The sequence below is a fragment of the Anthonomus grandis genome, chromosome 6, assembly GCF_022605725.1.
Source record: "Anthonomus grandis grandis chromosome 6, icAntGran1.3, whole genome shotgun sequence".
Classification (NCBI taxonomy): domain Eukaryota; kingdom Metazoa; phylum Arthropoda; class Insecta; order Coleoptera; family Curculionidae; genus Anthonomus; species Anthonomus grandis.
In genome coordinates this window covers 29,565,169-29,586,867 of record NC_065551.1, presented here as the reverse complement: position 1 = coordinate 29,586,867, position 21,699 = coordinate 29,565,169, and the positions used below count along the sequence as shown (strand labels likewise).

The 21,699-nt window shown below is 28.5% G+C and overlaps 1 protein-coding gene across 1 annotated transcript in view; it reads right to left on the bottom strand.

Moving 5' to 3' along the window:
* LOC126737469 (dynein axonemal heavy chain 1-like) overlaps positions 1-21,699 on the bottom strand; it is a 101,766-nt gene that overhangs the window by 13,946 nt on the left and 66,121 nt on the right. The window contains exons 30-46 of the mRNA XM_050442380.1: positions 20,824-20,978; positions 19,491-19,730; positions 18,676-18,754; positions 18,410-18,623; positions 12,530-12,692; positions 11,468-11,586; positions 9,346-9,551; positions 9,122-9,284; positions 7,690-7,850; positions 7,384-7,599; positions 3,784-4,180; positions 3,563-3,732; positions 3,304-3,512; positions 3,125-3,227; positions 1,170-1,419; positions 216-346; positions 52-157 (exon numbers count right to left, since the gene is read on the bottom strand). Coding sequence (XP_050298337.1) covers positions 52-157; positions 216-346; positions 1,170-1,419; positions 3,125-3,227; positions 3,304-3,512; positions 3,563-3,732; positions 3,784-4,180; positions 7,384-7,599; positions 7,690-7,850; positions 9,122-9,284; positions 9,346-9,551; positions 11,468-11,586; positions 12,530-12,692; positions 18,410-18,623; positions 18,676-18,754; positions 19,491-19,730; positions 20,824-20,978 — 3,082 coding nt within the window. The remainder of the gene's footprint in view (positions 1-51; positions 158-215; positions 347-1,169; positions 1,420-3,124; positions 3,228-3,303; positions 3,513-3,562; positions 3,733-3,783; positions 4,181-7,383; positions 7,600-7,689; positions 7,851-9,121; positions 9,285-9,345; positions 9,552-11,467; positions 11,587-12,529; positions 12,693-18,409; positions 18,624-18,675; positions 18,755-19,490; positions 19,731-20,823; positions 20,979-21,699) is intronic.

Genomic DNA, 21,699 nt, shown 5'->3' with positions numbered 1-21,699 from the left:
TGATAAACACTGTGCATATTATCCTAATTACTTTAATGTGTAATTAATTACCTAAGTCCTTTTGAGCATCATCAGCAATTGTTTGGGTTTCCGCTGCTTTTTTAACAGCTTCTTGTTCCTCCCTTTCGACGATTTCTTTTGTCTCTTCAGCAATTTGCTGTAATAGATAACCGACTCTATCAATTAAATTATTATAATATAATGAACTCCCATACAGTATCTGCAGCAATAATTTTGATCATTTCATCAGCATCCCTGGCAGCAACTTCTAGAGCCGGTTTCATTTCTTTTAGTTGAACTTGTAATATTTTAACCTCTTCTGAAGTACTTTGCAGTTTTGATAAACCTATAAATTTAAATTAATTACATTAGGTGAGAATAAAAAGAGAGAGAAATAATTTGGGATATAATTTGAGTACTTTATATTCCAAATAATAAGAATATTTAGTTTAGCGCCTTTACTAAGCTTGCCTTTACTAAGTTTTATGAAGAATAGGCAAAATCCCTTAATAGTTTAAAATAATTCAAAGCCCATGGATTTAAGTTATGACTCGTGGATACTATGATATGAAAAGAATTAAAATCACACATCCAGTGAAGATTATCACACTAGTTTACTGTACGATTGCTGGTAAATAAGGCTTCGTCTGTATAGCACTTTATCCAAAAAACCGCGATCGTCACTTATCATGTTAAGAAGCCAATAACATTAATTTAAGCAGTGTCGAAATCTGCGTCCCATAAAGCCTGGTATAAAACATTATAAAAACAGCTAAAACGTTTATGATATTAATCTTATTTCAAACTTAACTGAGTTAAGATTTTATAATCTGGATATTAAGCAGACCTTTTATATGCTCTAATTAATTGCATATTTCATTTATTTGTTAGATAATAACTATATTAAACTCTATTTTTCTTTCAACCTTTTATAGATAGTGTGCACCCAGCTGAACACCTAAACAATGAAAATACATTGACTTTCGCACTTAAGACCTCTGTTGGCCCGACCGGTATATATTTATAACGTCACAATGTCTTCAGTTTTAGCAAGATCTTTTTAGACTTTATTTATTTTCAATGTTCTTATAAAATATTTATTTCGAAAAGCTAAATTAACTATATACTTTATTATATTTGAATCTATCTGACTTTTTCTATATAAGTACCTAATCTTAATCTTCCCACTCCTTCCGTTAGAGATCCCTTCTTCTTGTTGATCAGTTCAGTGTAACTAGACAGTAGCTCTAAATAAGACGTAGGTGTGACGTAATTATGCCTAGAAAGTTCTTGCAAGAAGCGATCGCTTGCTTCAACCACGCTGGCGTGCATATACTGAAACACCTGCACGATCCCTTGTAGAATTTTTTCGGAAACGTTCAAATCTTCAACGTCTTTGAGAAATTGTAGGGCAACAGACTAAAAAAAACATTATATTACGATTTCGGTATAATTATCTGGTGGCGCCATCTAAATTCAAGCCTAACAACATGATTTACGGTTAGTAGATTTGAAAATGTAAACTGTTGATACTATGCTCGAACTCAAAGCTGTAAGATGTAAAATTATCAGTATCAAAAGAAAAACCATTCTAACAAATATGAAATTAAGACAGATAAAAATGTAAAAGTTATTTAAAAATTAAAAAGAAGAATAAATTTTTTATTTTATTTACCACAAGAACTGTAATTTACGTAAAAATGTTCATATACAGATCAAATATTAAGACTTTGATAAGATGCATCAAAATGAGCTAAAAAAATTAAATGATGTTAATTATATTTTTATCATTCTTTATATATAGCTATATAATTAGATATTTTGTTTCTATAAGTACTACAAAAACTAAAATGCTAATATATTCTTCAATGGTACATACAATATTTAAATATTTTTTTCTAGAATTTTATTGAGAATAATATCTTTACTTATCACGTCTTCATTTTATTCATTATCACTTACAACTTCTACATTTGCTGCTTTAGAGGAAAGTTTTAATTTAATCTAAGATTGCATTAATTATAATGCCCTGTGAAAGTAGCTAAATATTTTTTCTTCTATTTCGAGTTTCTTCAATATAATTTAGATTCCTTTTTTTCTTTAATTCAGTTTAAATCCCCTAGTCAATTTCACATCCTTTATTCTATGAAAATTAATAATTTCTAGATCATTCCTGTGCTTTTATAATTGTCCATTTAAAGAGGGAAGCTTTTACTTCAAAACCTGCATGTCTACAGTTCGCAATAATTGATTAATCCCCTGGTAAGTGGAATGAATACAAGTTACAGCACCTAATAGGAAGCAAAATATTTTCGTTTTTTTCTCTGTTGCTTACGGTATCTCAATAGAGTAGCTTTTGAGCAAACAATTGACATTCAAAATCTGATCTTTAGCGTTTGATCTGTATTTATAATATAGCAAGATCTTGTTTGCAAATCATTTAGTTTTGGCGAATAATAACTAATTTTTTTGGTACCTAATATTATTTTTATTCATATTATTATTGTTATTATTCTTTTATTGAGATTGGAATATTTTTATAAAGAGGTTCAATATTTTTCAGCATTTCAAGTGCCTATAGTGCCAGAATTGAATTTATTGAACCTTACTGGCTGAAAGTGGTAATTGCGTAAATATTCGTAAAATTTCTCGTTTAGATCTCGGTGATGTATGAAACAATCATCGGAAATTGGAATATATTTTTGTTGTTCTCTAAGTGACTTAGCAAATCCGGGTTTTTCAATTAATATCCAATAAACAAGATTAATTGAAGTAAAACGTACTTGCAATAGAAATGCGAATATCAGGCTGTTTTAATGCAAAAATATCATATAGTTACGCGGATATGACTTCTCCCTGTCGATTTAACTCTAAAGGACCTGATTTTATGAAGAAATTGTTTTATTGCAGATGATGAGGTCTAGCTTATCTATTCTTCTTATTTTTGTAAAGCTTTTTTGTGATTGTCAAAATCGTCAGATATCGTTTCGATTTTTATATGCTCCTTGTATCTCCAATATTCTAATTTGCAACAACTGTAACTAAATCAAAAGCGTAACAAGACTTTAGTATATATGACTGCGATAAGAAATGTTATCTATACCTAACTAAACATATTCTTTACCTGTAGGGCTGTATCTGGCCAAGGACTAAACCAATCAATAGTACAACAGTTGACCAATGCTGGAAATTGTCTTAATCTAGCTCTAAATATTTCTCCTATAGGGCTAAAAAACAATTAAATTAAAATGGCTTAGTTTTAAACCTATAGAAGATGTGGAAAGGATATTTTTACAAACTTACCTCATTGTAATTACACTATGCAAATTAGATCTTACTTGTTTCTGATATACTGAAAAAAGTATTGACTTTGTCGATGGTAAGCCGAGTTCTTGAACAGTTCCCTTCATACCCTGGTAGATTTTGTCCAACTCGTCAGGTGCATAAATGTTTGGCACATCACCAGAGTTTAAAATATTATTCAGATCTTCCAAAAAGGACTCTGATTTTATCTGAAATATATTTTATTGATCACAAAAGATTTCCTATGATAAAATATTACCTGTGTATCAGAAAAGAGGAACACAGTTTCTCGTCTTTGCAAACCAGCATTTAGCATAAGTTTCTTAACGTCCTCCCTCCAGTCATAGTTACCATATGATTTAGTTAATTCTATTTGGAAACAAGTAAACTCGGCCATAAACGCAGAAAGTCTTGTTAAGCTTTGTCGTCCTAAAATAATATTATGTTAAATCTGTAAGCATCATCTGGATCATTCTCTACCTGATCCACCCATCCCCAATAACAAAGCGTTTCCCAACGGTTGTCTAATAATACGTGCAATTCGGCAAACATGCGATATAGCATCCAGGAAAAGAACTAACTTCATGGGTTTGGTACTTTGTTGATTATACTCGAACAAATAGTAACCAAGTGATTCTTCTAATCTCGGAAAATCGGTAAACTGAGCATACGGTCCAATATCTACTTGAGGATCGATGAAATCGCCAAACAGAATAGGTTGAGGACCGAGTGCTTCATCTGGGTCGATTTGATAAAAAGTCGATATTTGTTGTTTGAGAAGATCACCAAACCATGAGCGATCCTCATCGTTTACCAATCGGTCTTGGAAGACTCGACAGCATTCGTGGTACCATAATCGAAGAATGTCTTCGATACACTACAAAGAATGTTGTTCTTGAATGTTCAGTTACTTCAAATAAATTAATTTTAGCATTTTATAGAAAAGTGAGATTTACATCATGCAATTTCTTACTTGGAAAATGATAAGGCTAAACAAAACTACTCGAGCATTAAATCTTTTTAACATGAACCCTATAAATCCATGATGAGAATATGGTTATAAAAAGTACCCATCGTAATTAAAAGTCTAAAACCAGTACTTTCAGAAATTCGCTACGTAAATATACGATATGAGAGTCTGACTCATTAACACATCTTTCAAATTACTGACTGGCATTTTGGATTTATTTTTAAGTAGTAAGAGGATTTAAAAATTGCATACAAGTTGCTTGGTCTTTATATTCACGCCTTATTAGAAGATCTGCGTTGGATCTAATACTACTTATTGCTTGCATTTTATCGATATCAGGAAGGATGGCTTGTTTTTAAAATAGCTCTTAAATATTGATTAACCAGGGAATAAACATTTGATTCGAGGGTACCAAGTTTGTACTTTATGTAGATGACAAAACTTTTGGAGTCGCTAGAAATACTTAGTAGGAATGCTTTAAGAGACCTATGCAGCTGTGACTACTAATTTTTATAGTGGCCTCTAGAAGTTGATCTCATTCTGATAGGGCTTTATGGCCTTCAGACATCTTTAGGAAATTTTTAATTTTTATAATTTTTTTTTATTCCAATTTTCATCGTTTTATCATTAATTTAACTAGTTTTCTATAATAAATTATATTTTTAAAAATGCTAAATACAAGAGGATAATTAGAGAATCTGATGGAGAACCACCGCCCCTTACTCTAATTAATGCGGTTTAATTGCCCAATTTATTATGTTAGCTTTTGTTTTTATATGAATTTAATTAATAATTATATACAGCATTCCAAATACTTATTCTCTAAATAAGCCGCAGATGCATTAAAATAAAGCAGTTAATAGTATTTTACACATCATTTGTTATAATTAACTAATAACACCATTGTTATACTTCGTAAAGTTAATAATGCGGTCCAATAATTTATTCGTAAATAGTCATTAATATAATGCCGGTTTGAATAATTAATGATCATCAAAGAGGTTACAAACTTGTTGAAAGAGTGAACCTTTAAATAGAAATCAAATTAAACGACCATGCTTTTCAAATAAATAGGATTGTAATTGGCTTTATGTTTATTCATCCTACACAATAACTATCAAAGAAAACCACCATACGTAACATTTAACATGCTTTAAATTTTCCAATATAGTAGAACCTAACAGAAATTGGTAAGTTTAGAGCTAAAAAATCGTCTTGAATTAAATTCAAAAATTAAATCTCAAAAGTTTGATTTTAATACAAATAATTCATTGTAAAATGGTTAGTTTATTTTATTAGATTATTTACAGGAGTTATATTTGAATCAAATGATAAAGAACAATATATTGAGGTTTCGGAAATTCGACAAAGTTCACTTTAAAAAACCTAAAATATAAATCAAATTTATTTATACAGCTACTGGTTAGGTTTATTTTAAAGATGGAATTGCTGCTTCTGTTAAATATATTTGAGATTACACTGCACTATACTAAAATACAAAAAACATTAACCATAGGCGGGTAGTTTTTGTCAGGAAGTCAATTTTTTCCCTGGAAATTGTGATATGTAACCAGCTTTTACAAATAATATAAAAGATGATCCAAAACTATAAAATAAAAGCTATTTTTCTCCACATTATACACACAATGCACGTAATTATTTAAACGTCAACTTCCCAACTCTTGGGATAAAAGGAAATGAACTATAAATGATTTAGTGGGTCTCCTCTATCACTCGAACTAATTCCATTGGATTTTAGTCCTGGGGACATACAAAATTAATGGAATTTCATATACTACTTGAGACATTGGACAAGTTGGTATGGATGAATTATTTATTAATGTATATCATACCAAACGCTCCAACAGCGACGGTTTAAAGATAATAAGTGTTCCAGCATTTATTTGGTTATTAAAATTTATTTTTTAGTAAGATTGTTTAGGTATTTTTTGTATTCAGTTTGACAATTCATAGTCCCATATCTCCTAATGTAATGTTTCTCAATATCTTTGGTTTGAACAAGGATATCAAGATGTGCTTTTCACTGACCTTTTAAACTTTTACTATAAACTTAAATTAAGCATATTGCATTTATATTTTTCGAAGAAACGCCTAAAAGTTTAATAAGAACAGATCTTACCTTTTCTCACTACTTTATTTTACTAGGACAAAATGGTTCAACCAAAAACTATAATAAATATATATATAACATTTCCCAAAAATTATGATGTCAATATTCGTATTACCATTTATAACATCTAGGAATTTTTTAATTAAACTAGCGTCTATTCTAAAAATTAAAAATAATTTCCAGCATTACTTTCCGAAATACAGCCATTTTTAGGAAACTATATATAAATCACAGACTAAATAAGTGGGTAAAAGCACTAAATATAATATATGATTTGTTAGTACTTTATATAAATAAAAAATAAGAAATATTAAACCTTCCTGACTACTAAAAAATATTCCTTCCAATCTCCACTCATAAAATCAATAGAAAGAATAAATTAGACGCGTTCTACAAAATAGCATGTGTAATTTACAATTTTTAATCACTAATTCACAAAAATAAGAAATATAATCTGAAATTTAATAAGAAAACGCATAAAATATAAGAAAAGCAATTTTTGTATCATGCATAACCTTAATGGCTATGGCACTGATTAACCAAATTTGTTCTAAATTTGTGTTTGCTTTGTGACCTATCACAGGAATTTCTGTATTACGTTGGGATAACAAGATGTTGATTGTAAATATGGAATAGAAGACAAAATCGAAATAATTAAGTTATTTTAGATATACCAGATATTTTATTGATCTTATAGGTGTTTCAGAGTAAGATGCTAATCCGGGAAAAAAGGAGGAACTAACTTTGAAGCTAAAGCATATTAAAATTTAAATAGATATATATTTTTTTGTATTTGTAGCGTTTTTTTTGAGCTATATTTACAATAGTGACTATGCCTACCTATAGTGGATTTTAAATGCTTTTTAGTAGATTCTTATTTAGTACCAATTAAAATTAAATCCCTGATTATTTCACAATTTAAAAGACTTTTTTCTGTATATAAATATTATTTAACATAAGGAGTAGGTGACATACTTACTTTTAAATTCGCAGGTTCAAACATCAATATGCCTTGAAAAACTTTACTTAAGTCTCTCAAATTAAACGTATAATGAGTCTTTGCGGGGGTCGGGAGTAACTCTTTTAGGATTTTCCCATACATAATGAGGGTTGACTCGAGAATTGAATCGTGATATTCTTCTAAATCATTCGCCCTTCCTAACCAGAACTTTAATATTGTGCCAAATATTTTACGCTATAAAGATATTTTAAAATTAGTAATATTATTTGAGAACTGTAAAACTTTATTAGAGTAATATTTAGGAACAAAATAAGCATTAATTACCTTACTGCTATCTTCCATTTCTATAAACGCCAAATAATGAAAATGCCTTAAAAGTCTGGCTGTAACCGGGTTTCGTCCTCCGCCAGGCGGACCCATTGCAGCAACAAAGTTTACATCGATAATGGTACGGAAATCTCCAATATTCTTTCGATCGTACCAACCTAAGAGCACCAAAATTGAAATGAAATCACTATATTATCATATTGCAGTTTCGTAAGTAAAATTCATGTTTACGACATGTTGTTAAAATGTATTTTGTTAGTTTGGTACTAACTCCTAATTTTTTCTTTTCTTTCTGCAGTTCCCTCAAAATTGACATTTATAGATTTTATATATTCGAATTTAGCTTTTGTGCATAAATTGAAATGTTCTTGTAGCATAAAGCATTATTTATTGTACTAAATAACTTTTAATTTCTTTTCGTCAATAAAATGTTGCTAAATTTTACTCTGCATCATAAAATACATAATTTGCGCAGTCGGTAGGATAGACCTATTATTCGTAATCAAGTTTTCATGCAAGTTTTAGGTTTTACGGTCTTAACGAACGTCAAATATTTTTAATAAATTTCGTAGTCGCTTATCCACGATATGAAAAAGTCGCCTAAAGACTATAAGTAGTTATGAGGGAATGAAGTTGTCTTAAGTTGAAAAAAGTTAAAATCCTTTGATTAGTTAAGTGTAATCGTAATGCTTCTTAGGATTATATATTTTGTCCGATACTTTATGTAATCCAGTTTACACCTTATACACTCCTACCTCTCACATACTTTAATTTTCTCCGGTAGAATGAATGAAGAGTATTTTAAAGCTTTGAAAAATTTTATAATTAATTTGATTTATTATTTTTGGATCAAAATAATTAAACTAAAGTTCAAATATTATAAGGATCAATAAGTATCGAAACAGATGTACAATAATAGTAGTATTTGGTAAATTTGGTAGTATTTATTCAATTTACCTAGAAAGACCTAAATTAAATAGGTCAAGTTTCTTCTAATAAGCCATAAGAGAATTTACCACCACTGATTTTCTCATCAAAAAAAATTAACTATTTTTAAAATATAGTATACGTTATTAAACACATGGTACAGTCGGTAAAATAGGACTAATTTGCGTAATCGAGTTTTAACGTTATATATGGTATTGACGTCAAACATGCGTTTCATTCTCTCTTTCTTCGGTTAAGGAAGTAAAACGAATTACTATGAAAATTTACTACGAATCCTTTACTGTATTTTTGCACTACTTCTTACAGCGGATTTAAATAACGAAATGCCATGCCCATTTAGGTTATGCTACTATCCTCTTTAAAAAAGAAATAAACTAAAAATTTACTTTAAATTTAAATTGTACAATAGAATTTCGTTAAAAAATAAATATTAAATGTGAACATCCAACTATAAAATTATTAATCAAAGTACCTTACTTACCTCCGAAATCCATCCATTGCCTTATAAGTTCTATCGGTGGTTGTGCACCGTATACTTCTAATGCGGGCATATTAAAATCGTCAACAAAAAATACCTGCCTTTTTAAGACAGGGGGCCCAAATACGCCTTTTCGTCGTCTATCTAATTTTCCATCAATTAGATCCTAAAACCAATCATCGAATCAAATTTTTAAAAAGTTTTTGACCAACTTATATGTTACATACTTGGGTTTGATTGGCGGTGGTTCGAGCCGAAAAGCTTACAAAATCGCAGATAAACTTCTTATGCATGTTCTTACTAAGTTTTCCGATTACGGTCAACGTTTTTCCAGTACCCGTTGGTCCAACGCAAAGGACGTTGTCCTCATTAACAAGCAAATTACCGAGAAGTTCTGCGTTTCTTACGTTATCTATTGTTGGAATTTCGATATCTATAAATCCAAGATATCTATTCAATATATTTTTATTTGAAATTAGGAATCTTATACAAACTAAATGATGGCAAAAAATGTTCAATAAAAAAATTATGACTCAATCAAAAATTAAAAATTGAGCAGCTTTGTAAAATAAAATCAGCATAATTATACAAATACAAATGCAAATATTTATTGATGCAAAGCATATGAAAAAATGTATTACAAGTTAATGAGGAAAACAAATAGGTTACAGAGTATATAGAAAAATACAATTCTAAGTACACAGTAAATACATAAATTTTAAAAATAATGACAACCCCTTTATAACAAAAGGGAGCATGAAGTTATAAAATTTTAAAATATTTATGCAATGCATTCAGCACTGCTTAACTCAGGGTGTATCATTGCAGTTACGAGTTAGTGATCATCAACACTATGAAGTATTTATGAAGACTTTCTTGTAAGGAGAAGTGGAACGTGTTTATATAGCAAGATAATGGTAGGTATAAAAGATAGCAAAATACTGATAGTATCAGTTCTTACATTAAAGCTCGGCGAGTATTTGCACATATCTCCTCCGTAATTATTTCCATAATTATCATGCAATAATATTTCTTGCATGATAATTATAATCCCAGTTCAAAAATGCAGGATAGGCCAACATACGAGTAGGGAAAAATATAATGCTTTACTAAGGTAAATAATTCTTGATGATCTTTCACTCATTTGATTAGCATGCTCCTTTCAAGTAAGGCTAGGATTAAGAATAACTCCGAGAAACTTAATATATGAGTCACAGGACTGATCAGGATTGTTCTGGTGGATAATGGAGTGCAAGTTATAGTTTTGAATCACATCTTGAATCAACGGATTACTGAAGTGATTTGTAATTGTTTTAAATGCAAAAAGAATGAGCATGCCACTGCTTTGGCAACTTGACAGATTTTTAATATAGGTTCGGAACAAAAGAGGACACAGAACTAAAGTCTGTGGTAGTTTATAATGTTAAAGACTAAAGTTTGTGATTTTTTGTTGTTAACGTAGACAAATTGAGTACGATTAGTAAGGTCTAATTTAATTAGGGTTAAACCGATAGTTAAGAAGTTATAGTGCACTAGTTTTTTAGGCATAATGGAGTATGAGACACTCAAAAATACAGGACCCAGAATATGTGGAAAATCTCTCATTTTCGAAAATTCTCCCCTTTCTACAGAGCTAGAAGCCCTGAGAAGACGTCTCTGAGAATAATATTTTTTTAAAATAGATACTTCATATAATTTCATCAAATTTTAGTATAAGAATTACTAGTAAGGCTTGCTAAAAATGAACTTATTAGAAGAAATTTTGATTAAATTTGCTTTCCAGGGATGGACTGCTTCAAAAAAAAACTTACCAGTTTCTAAAACATTCCTACCAGTCTTACACGCTGCATAATAAAGTAAAAAAATAATTTTAGTACATATCTTACTTTAACTACATGACACTTGGGTTTTGAGAAAAAGCTATTTTTGTTCAAATATGATGGCAAGAATCTAAAGGTAATCCTGTAGTTGTAGTTTAAAAGAATAGGTACCAATGAAATTGATATTACAGTCTCATAAGATATCCATCAAGAAAACGTTAGTTAGTAGCAAGTTTTATTTCTTTTCCCATTATTTCACCTTTCCATCAAAAACTAATCGAGTTCAAAATAGGTTTGAAACATAAATATATAATAACAATGAATTTTTTGCCATTTCCAAACAATTCAGAACACTTCCCTGAAAAACCTGAAAAATCATTAGTGGAAAATGATTTCTTTTATACTTATGAATTCTTCAGTCATAAAGGGTTTTTTTTGTAGTAGAGCCGAAGGTCTTGTGAGCAAATATTTTAAATTGTCGGCTCCATATACAACATAAATGAACATTTATCGTTTTTCCAACCCTTACCAGAATATTTCATGTCGACTGTTATTTTATATTCCGGAATGTTTTCCATCCAGCTGCGCCATGTCGCGGGAGCCGGATCTCCGTCTGCAGTTGGGTCAGTGAATCCACCGTCGTGTAAACTAAAATATATCGACTTATTTGTATCGAATGATTACTGAAAAAAAAGCACTTTTACGCCCACTATCAAGACATCTAAGTCTGTGCATCCTCAAAATAAATTACGCAAAGGCTAAAGAACAAAAACCAGACATTTATTAGAAAAACAAAATAAATCAGTTACGTATAGAAGCCGTAAAAACAATTTTCTGTTTAGTGGCCTATTAAATCAATTTCTAAGGCTGTTTTTGATATGATATTTTGTATCTGATTCAAATATACGGATGGGTGCTTATATGACAAGCATGATTGACAAGCTTTTTTTCGTTATGCCGAAAAACATCTTTAATTGTAATTTTAACACTTAATGACATAGAATCCTATGGCAAATAGACACGGGACGATTTTTTTTCGAAGCATCTTTAAAATATTAAATCGTAATTTCTTTTTATGTAAAAAAAAACATATTTTGTTATAAATTATTTTTGAAATATTCTAGAAGATATTAATTCAACAAGTAAGAACAATATTCAGGTCAAGATTTTTTGGTAAAGTTTTTTTAAATTCTGTGAACAGGTAATTGGCAACCGAAACTTAGTTTCTTTAAATTTATGCGACAAAGGTAATTTGATACGAAATTCCTAAAATCAAAACACACAATATGCAGTTTTGGTCACATGAAAATCCAAGACCGATAAGACGTAATAATTTCCAACAGTTTTTATTGTTTCTTTTACTTGCCACAAAACTGCTAATTTTGATCTAAATATTTGGTTGTAGATATATAACTATTTTTCTGGATATTGGGTTGGTCAAGGTGTACTCCTGGATTCCTGATCGATAGTCACGGAATTTTAAAGATATCTTTTAATTCCATGCACCGTGAGTCAAAAACTCAGAAAAGCCTTACTAAATGCCTGAGTTAAATTTGCTACTTACTTTATCGTATAAGTTAATTTAACTTACTTAAAATCATAGCAAATACTTTCTTCCGGAAATAATGGGGTATGATCAGCCTCGGCCATTTTTTTCCGTATAAACTGATCAAACATTTGTCTGCTGTCGTTATCACAGGTGGCTCCAATGCTCCATATTGTATTAAATATCACCCAGGGTACCAATAGATCCGCTTAAAGATTAATAAATTATATGTTATAAAATTACCTTTTTTGCCTTCATTAATTTCATTAATTGCCGAAATAAAACCACCGAATTAAACATAATAGTTTTATTGTAACTTGGGATCAAATATATATTTAACGAATTCAGCCGAAGTCATGAAACAAGGAATAAAGTTAAACTGCTGCTTACGTGTTCCGGATAAATGTATAAGAAATATCGATGTTTACATTTTCCTTTTTTAGATTTTTAATTTTTTGTATTTGCTTTTTACAAAATTTGGGCATGGCATAGAATCCAGTTACAAAATTTATAAATATTAAAAAAATATATTTGAAACAATTACTTAAAAACTACACACTGAAAGAAATAAAACTGTATCCGTATTTGAATTTATATCTGTATCTATATCTACAGGTTGCCCCCTTTCAAATAGTCAAAAATACCACAGTATATACAGGAACCATAAAACAGAAGTTTAAAATAGGACATCGATGGTCGAAAGCGACTCGTTTCAAAAATACAGGATGTTGAAATTTAAAAAAAAAATCGTTATTTTCTCTCTATTTTAAAAACGCTTTAAGAAATTTAAATGATTTTTATGTTTTCAATAATAGGGGATGAGGCAACTTTTTGAGGAATTGCAAGTAATTTGACATGTCCAGGGACGGACATGTAGCACATGCACGTTAAATTTTCTATAAAAAAATGGGTACGCCTCTGTTAAAAAAAATCTAAATATTTCATTTATTTCTAACAAAACACAGCCGTTGCATTTTTGCAGTCCGATACACCGTTTTATTTTTTATTGTAATGATATTACAATTTTCGTTGACAAAAAAGTATTGTACGAAAACGGTGCGTCGGAGGGCAAAAATACAAAGGACTTGTTTTATTAAAAATGAACAAAATATTAAAAAAAAAAAATTGGAGAATTTTTCGTAGCGTATCTTTTTTTTATAAAAAAATTAACAGACATGTGCTGCAACTCCGTCCCTGGGCTTGCAAATTACCTGAAATTTCTCAAAAAGTTCCCTTACCACCTATTATTGAAAACCTAAAAGTTTCATTTAAATGGTTGTAAGCGTTTTTAATACATAGGAAAAAATCAATTTTTTGAAAAATTTCAATACCCCGTATTTTGGAAACGGCGCTCTTCCGACTATCGGTGTACCATCTCAAACTACCTCTTTATGGCTCCTGTATATACTTTAGCATTTTTGAACACTTTGTATATTAATATCTGTATCTGTATCTATTGGAGACGATTCAAAGACGATTCATTTGACAGTAGAAGAATACAGCAAATATACAGTCTAAAAAATTTTAAGTAAAACAGTAAAATAACTTAAATTGAGGCCTAAATGGAGCCCTCAAATAAGATGCGTTACTAAAAACTATACACTGAAAGTAAAAATTTTAAAAAACTATACTTAAGTAGAAGCATAAATAAACTTCAACAATCACCTTCAACTATAAGATAAGGGCAAAACTGTACAAAAACTATAATAATAATTAACGTATTTACATTTTCATAACAAACTTACACGTGTTTCGCTCCTAACGGAAAATTATCAGCTCTAAGACCTACGCAACTGTAGAGTTCACATACTATAAATAGATTCTGTCAACCAAAATAACTCATTTCGAATTAATATTACTCTCGTATATAATGCAAAAACATTAGAAAATTATTAAGATATATTATTAACCTATCATAAATTTATTAAATTTTTTCACTAAAGTCTGCTAATCAACTTCTCCACTTTAATGCAATACAACTGAGTCTATAAATAAAGTATGTTAATAATAAGTTATAATCAAAGAGACCGAAAAGCCCTAATCATCGTTTCATTAAATACGTTTTCCAAACGATTCGCTTACATCGATCAATCTAGTCGATAGTAAAGGTTTCGCCAAGTTCGAAAATTTTAATTAAAATTTAATTAAACCGAAATTGAAATAATAATCAAAGCAAGTAAGAAATTATTTTTATGAGGTCTATTGTAATTAAGGGCCATTTGGTTCTTGACAATATAAAAGATTTTAATTAAGCAAATATTTACGTATTTTGTATTGAAAAATGGTCAAATTTAGAAACATTTGTCAATTTTTTATCTACTAGTTGTATCTATATATAAACTTATTATTAAGTAATAAAAGAATAATAAAAATATATACATCCGTATAAAGGAAACGAGATGTTTATGAGAAGCCACAATCACTTATAAAAAACATCTTTATTGATAAAATGGATAAGAAAAATAGCTGGCAATTATTTTGAAAAAATAAAATTTTAATATTTCCTTTTAATGATCTGATAATATTTCTATCTGAATGGTTGAACAAATCAACCGGGGTTCAGAGATCAATAAATAAAAGTTTATGTTTACGTAAGTTGGCCGATGTTTGTCTGACTATTATATTGGCTTCATAAAATACAATGGTTAAATGAAACATAAAAAGCATTGCAAGTTGCAAGAAAAGAAGCAAAGTAAAATTGGTTTCTATTAAAACTGTCAAAATAAAAAGTCTATTTTAAACGATTAAATTTAAGTGGTTTCAGTAAACAATTAATTTTTAAATCAAAAATAAACAAATATTGTAAATTATGTTGGACCTGTTATTAAGGTAAAACTAAGGATGTAAAGGATCCAATTTGAAAAAAAAAATTACTATGCTATTACCTTGTAATTATTACTAATTAGCTTAATTAAGTTGATTGTTTTCTTATTTGTATAGTAAATTATTTTATTATATTTTACAATGTGATCCAATAATTGTAGAAATATTTTGTATTATTAAATTTGAATTTATCAAAAATATTCAATTTTTAAACACAATAACATATAAACAAAATCTAGAGTGCCATAGGTATGATATGTAACACATAAAGGTAAATACATATTTCGCCTAAATAGGGTTTAGATCTACAAAACATGGGAAATAGAAAAATTCAATGAATTAGCTAACGGCTCAACATATTACATACAAATATAAAAAATCCCTAAATTGTGAAAGTAGTATCTATCTTTTATTCATTTTATTTAAGTACATGCGCAAAATGGCGGCACGGGTGTTACATCCCATCATGCATAAACTGTTTGAATATTAAACATCGTTCGTTGTTAATCACTACGTTTAAAGTTTATAAAATGCTTATAAGACTTTAACATTTCAATATTATTGAAAAAAAATTTAAATACTTTTAATTTTTAAAAAATACTCATCCCGACTTGTGCCTTAAAGATGACTATCTGAATTCCTTTTCTTCTTTTTTAAATTTTTAATAAACTGGTTTAAATTTTCCAACTATTTTTAATTTGTTGAGTTGTTGTTGAGGTGTTAATCCGAATAGTGCTTTAATATCAGAATATTATGTTGAGGAATTTTCTTCGAAACTACTAACATGTATTTTCTTTTTCAGTAACTCACCTCATTCTTTGTGTATCTATTTTTACATATAATTTTTTTAATAATATTCTTATTTTTTCACTACAAAATTAAATACCTTAGTTAAAAATTCTTTTGGTATTTACTACATTACCAAAAAGCTTTAAATGTTTACATAATTTAACTCTAATTAATTAAAACTCAGCTCTGACTCTTATAATAAATAGCATCCTCGAGATGAAACCTAAAACAGACATTAAGATATCTATTATCCGTAATCATAGTATAATTAGCATACATTTTTAGAGTAATAAAATATTTTCACAAGTATTTTAATTGTTTTTTTAATTAAAACTAATCAAATAATTAAATTTTAATCTATTTCGGGTCTATGTATAGTTCATAACTAAATAATCTTTATATAATTTGCAAAATAGTATAGTGAAAATTCTGCTTATAAAATTACGGAACTTTACCGTTTTTAATATTTTTCACATAGGTATTTTTATTTCCCTTCACTTATAATATTTAATATAAAATAAATAATTAATTAAATTAAACAAATAAATATTAATTTTGTATATTTTGACATTATAATAAGATAATTGCAAATGCTAAGTCTTTAATAAAATGAACTGATCTTTGAAATGATTACTTTTTTATATATTAAATATGTGGCGAAAATGATACAGAGATATTTATTTTTTATTTATTTATTATTGATTTTTTAATTAAAATATACCTATTTAACTATATATTGGAAGCCTGCATTTATTGTTAATATCTATTAATATATTAATTTAGTAGTTCGTTATTGACAAATATATTTATGTTATATTACCTTACATAACCTTATGATTTTATCTTCGGTTAACCTCGTCGTAAAATAAATTAAAAGTAAAAAATATTACAGAATAAAGAATGATTAATTACCTTGATGATATTAGAGCTCTATATTGCATATAAATAAATAGACATTAACAACAGTAGATAGATTAAGAAGGTGAAGAAGAAAAATCACTAAAGAGAAGAAATATTAAAACCCGTAAAAAAAAATAGATGGAATAAAATAAATACACCCAAATCCTAGACCTAAAACTAATTAAGTATATTCTGGGTAAATTTTTATTTAATTTATTGTTCAGCTATTCTGACCAATTTGTCTTTTTTGTATCATTTAATTTTTTTGCAATTTTCCTAATTTTTACACAATAAAAAGATAAATACATTTTTTCTCCAAGTTTTTTCTAGGAGTTGAAATACAGTTTACATAAAAATTATGTCCAAATGAAAGTCTAGAAGTCTTATATTTGCTAATTTATAGTTGCTCATAAACCATTATAAAATGGTTTTCCTTTAACTTAGTTTTGTTTTTAATGCAATTAACAGTTAATTCTACTTATTGTTAAAGTTCGTATTTTAATTTTTTTAATAAGTTAATTTAAAAAGAGATTTTTTGAACAAAATCGTCATATATCGACCCAATTAACTTGTAATAATCCTCCGAAATGTACAGTGCTTTTTCACTAATGAAAAATAAAGGTCATTTTTGAGGGATTATTTTTGGTTTGATAATCCCTAAAACCATCGTTAGCAACATGACAATTAAAAAGAAAAGAGTTATTTCTTCTCTAGACTTTTGTTGATTTTGCTGTGAGTTTTTCTTTCAGTGAGTTCAGGTTACTGATGAATATACCCAATAAATTCTCAGCGGATCTTAATGAAATACTAATTATTATTTTAAAATTTGTTGCAGAATGGGTATTTAGGCCGTTAACAAATATAATAAATCAATGTTTTGTTATATGACATTTTTTCTTCTTTACTTTAAACTGCCAAAATGATTTTAGTATATAATAATGGGGCCTGTCTAAGGTCTTTGAGAGAGCAACACATACAATCGTCTTATACATTTTATTGTGCAATATATCTTTTTAGAAAAATCCCAAAAATGCTGTGAAGTGAAGAGGGTTTCGCATCAGTTTGAATCGGATTAACAAAATTAGAGAATTTATCATACAATTTTTTAATTTAATTAAATACTTACCTTCCATTGAGATCTTGGATGATAGGATGATAAACATAGATTATCATTAATACTCTATTGGAAAATGAGACATTTTTGTTTAAAAAGTCCTTATCTATATCAATGCATAAAATAATTATTGACAAACTTTAAAATCAAGCATATCTTATTAGTGCCAATAATATTAAATATTTAAAGCCAGTTAATAGGTGATCAATTCATAGGTGAAAATTTAAGTTATACATACTAAGAATATATCTATTCTACTTATTAAAACAAAGATTAATTCAAACAATATGTTAGCTTACGTATAAGGGCCAAGAATTGGGATGGGGGCGGAGGCCTGTTATCTTTTCCAGACAAAGGCAACAATCTGTAGTCCATAAGGCGCAAAAAGGACATCAACAGTGCCGAATCTACCGATGTCAATATTTCCTTCAGTTTACCTCGCACCAGGTCTATCGCCGGTAAGGCATAATGTTCAAAAAGCTCAAAGAGCTTTTCACTATAGGGCTTTGCAAGCTTAAAATAAATGTTTATTTATAAAAACGTTATAAAAATAAATAATACTTACTTGAGGTAATCGCTTGAGCCAACAGTTAATAAACGGGTATAAACCTAAAATTCCTGGTTCAAGATACACCATGCCACATCTGGAATAATAATTATATTGATTTAAGTATACATATCTCTTCTATTAAGCATACTATACGATATTTCAATTAAAATCAATTTAATTTGAGAGTTGCTTAGGTGTATTATAGCTTATAGCTTAGTGTATCTATGTTTTAATTTAATATAATGGGAATTATCTAGCACACTATAAGATTAATATTATTTAAAGTCAATTTTCATTAAATATGATATACTACCCTTTATATATAAAGAAACATGAATGTCAGTTAAGAAAACACGAACATTTATAAAATACGGGATATGCCATATTGTGTTTCCGAGAAACATAAATCTAAAATGTTAGAAAATTCTTTAGGTTATATAAAAGGCAAGATTTACAATCACCTGCCAACCTATGTTAAAAAATTGAATATAATAAAATGAAGTTACGTAAAGAATTTAAGAATTTAACGTTATTGTTAAATAAGTAATATTGCTCTGTAATAGCATATTTTATTAAATATAGTATTTGTTAGTCTAGTTTATTGCTTGTATGTGCATTGAAACAAGATAGATAGGTCAATGTTTTGGGAAGAATTTATTGGAAACTACAAGTGATAAAAAATAAAGAGTTATTTTATATAAAATTATAATAAGATAACAGAATACCCTAATTATCCTTTAGGTTTCCCAAAATCTTACTTAACGTTTACTACCTATTCAGATTTATATCCTATACAATAATTGACGATTAAAATAAGATTAACTTCTTACCTAGATACAGTAGCTGGAGATGCTACAGCCAAATCGGCAACCTCAAACATCATAGTCATAGTATCTCTTAATTTAATAATTTCACCAGAGCTAAGACATAGTTTTTTATTATCATCTAGCACAGTGTTCATATTTTCTATCCAAACAGCGTCAACAGGTCCATCGAAGACGTACCATCGTTTATCCTTATTTGGGGCATTTATACCTACGCGCACAAGCGAGGGCAATATACCATCTGTCCTAGAAAAAAATTAAACGAGCTAACTCATAGCTGAAAAATAGTCAAATTAAATATGTCTTAATAAAACCCATTAGTTAAACATGTAACATAATACATAATATAATTTGTTGGCACGTTTACCCCTAAGACTTAGGGTAAGTATTCAATAGAAAGCCCATGAACGGAAAACAATAATTAATAGTTTAAGCAACTGAAACAATATTCACAATATTCACCAGTTTGAATTGGACAAACAAAATTAGAGAATTTAATATAGAGTTTCCAAATTTAGTCACCCTTGCTCTCAATTGATATTTTAGCATAATAATAACATAATTAATAAACATGGATTATCATTAACACTAAAATAGAAAATTATACATTTTACTTTAAAAATTCGTTATCTACATCGATGCATAAAATGATTATTAGACTCACTTAATAAATATATCTTATTAGTGCCAATAATATTAAATATTTGAAACATGTTTAAATAATTCATAAGTGAAAATTAACATTTACTTATACAAAAAAAGAATATATTGATACTACTTATTAAAACGAAATTCAATAAGTATCAATATGTTGTCAACATGAAAAACAAATTAAAATTTACGTAATGCATGCTTTAAATTAAAATTTAATATTCTACCTATAAAAATTATGATTTAGGAACTCACCAATTGGCGGTGTATATCTTGGTGAGTCATAAATAATTAAACATTTTATTTAATGTAGAACAGGTTTCCTAAAATGTAGATTTCGGGTAGAGTGAGAATACCAAGTTTATTAAAAATAGCCTGAAATCCTCCATGTCCTATACAGAACTAAAACTTCAATTATTCTGCTTTGTATAGCAAAGATATGCCTGGCATGAAGCAATATGACAATTGTCATATCACTTCTAGTCCCATAAACATTCATAAATTGACTTTGATTCTCCAAACAACTTCACAACACTACCCAAACCGTTCTTTTTCAATTAATAGTCTTCTAGTACTAGTGAAAGCGCACTTTTAATAATACCTACTCGTATATTGTCTTGATTTCTTTTATTTTATGTACCCATTGTTTTAATTTCAATTATTTTATATAATAAACAGCATTACTTACCATTCGTGAGTTTGTAAATCAAATTCGCCATACAGTTGTCCCATAGTAATAGATTTAGGGTTAAGTACGTAAGTTTGCACTGCTTCAAAGGGATATCCGCTAGGCTGAGGTTGCCCTTTTAGGGCGGTCATGGCCAGTTTTAAGGTCTCGTAGCACTAAAGTGTTTACAAAATATAGTTTTAGTTTATTCATTATTATGATGAGTTCTATAAGTTTCATATTTATAGAATTAAAAGTCGGTCATTCAGATAGAAAGACCAGACCGATTCAGAAAACCTACTAATCTTTTATTAAGTATTAGGCTTTATGTATATTAACAAAGTTGTATGAAATATTGTTTACACTAGTTAAACAGAATAATGAAATAAATTATGTGTCGTTGATCTATTAGCATAATATTATGCTCTTACTTCGTTCGTAATATCAAGTCTACCATCAATACACCACAAAAGGGTTCATAGAGAGAAAAACATGATCCCTAAATATTTTCTTGTTTTGAGAATCATTTCTGTGCAACTTATGCTCTAAGTTTAAGAATAAAAAACATTAATCTTATAAGCTAATCAAATAAGCTAAAGAGTCAGCTTTCTTTGTATATGTATCATTTTTATTTAATTTATTTTTAAAACAAGAACAAATGTTGTTCCTTTAATAATATTGGTCGTCTTTTTTAAACAAAAGTAGTTTTTTTCAGGATCTTTAACTTAACCTGAAAACTAACTAGAAAAGACAACCGGTCCTCATATTCTCATAAGTTCGGTATAGGTTTTACACCAACTTTGTTACATGACCTAATATAACAAAATGTATTAATAAATAATGTACAAATCTCGAACTGATTTTGATTTTAGTTTTTTTTTTAATTAGCTTTAATAT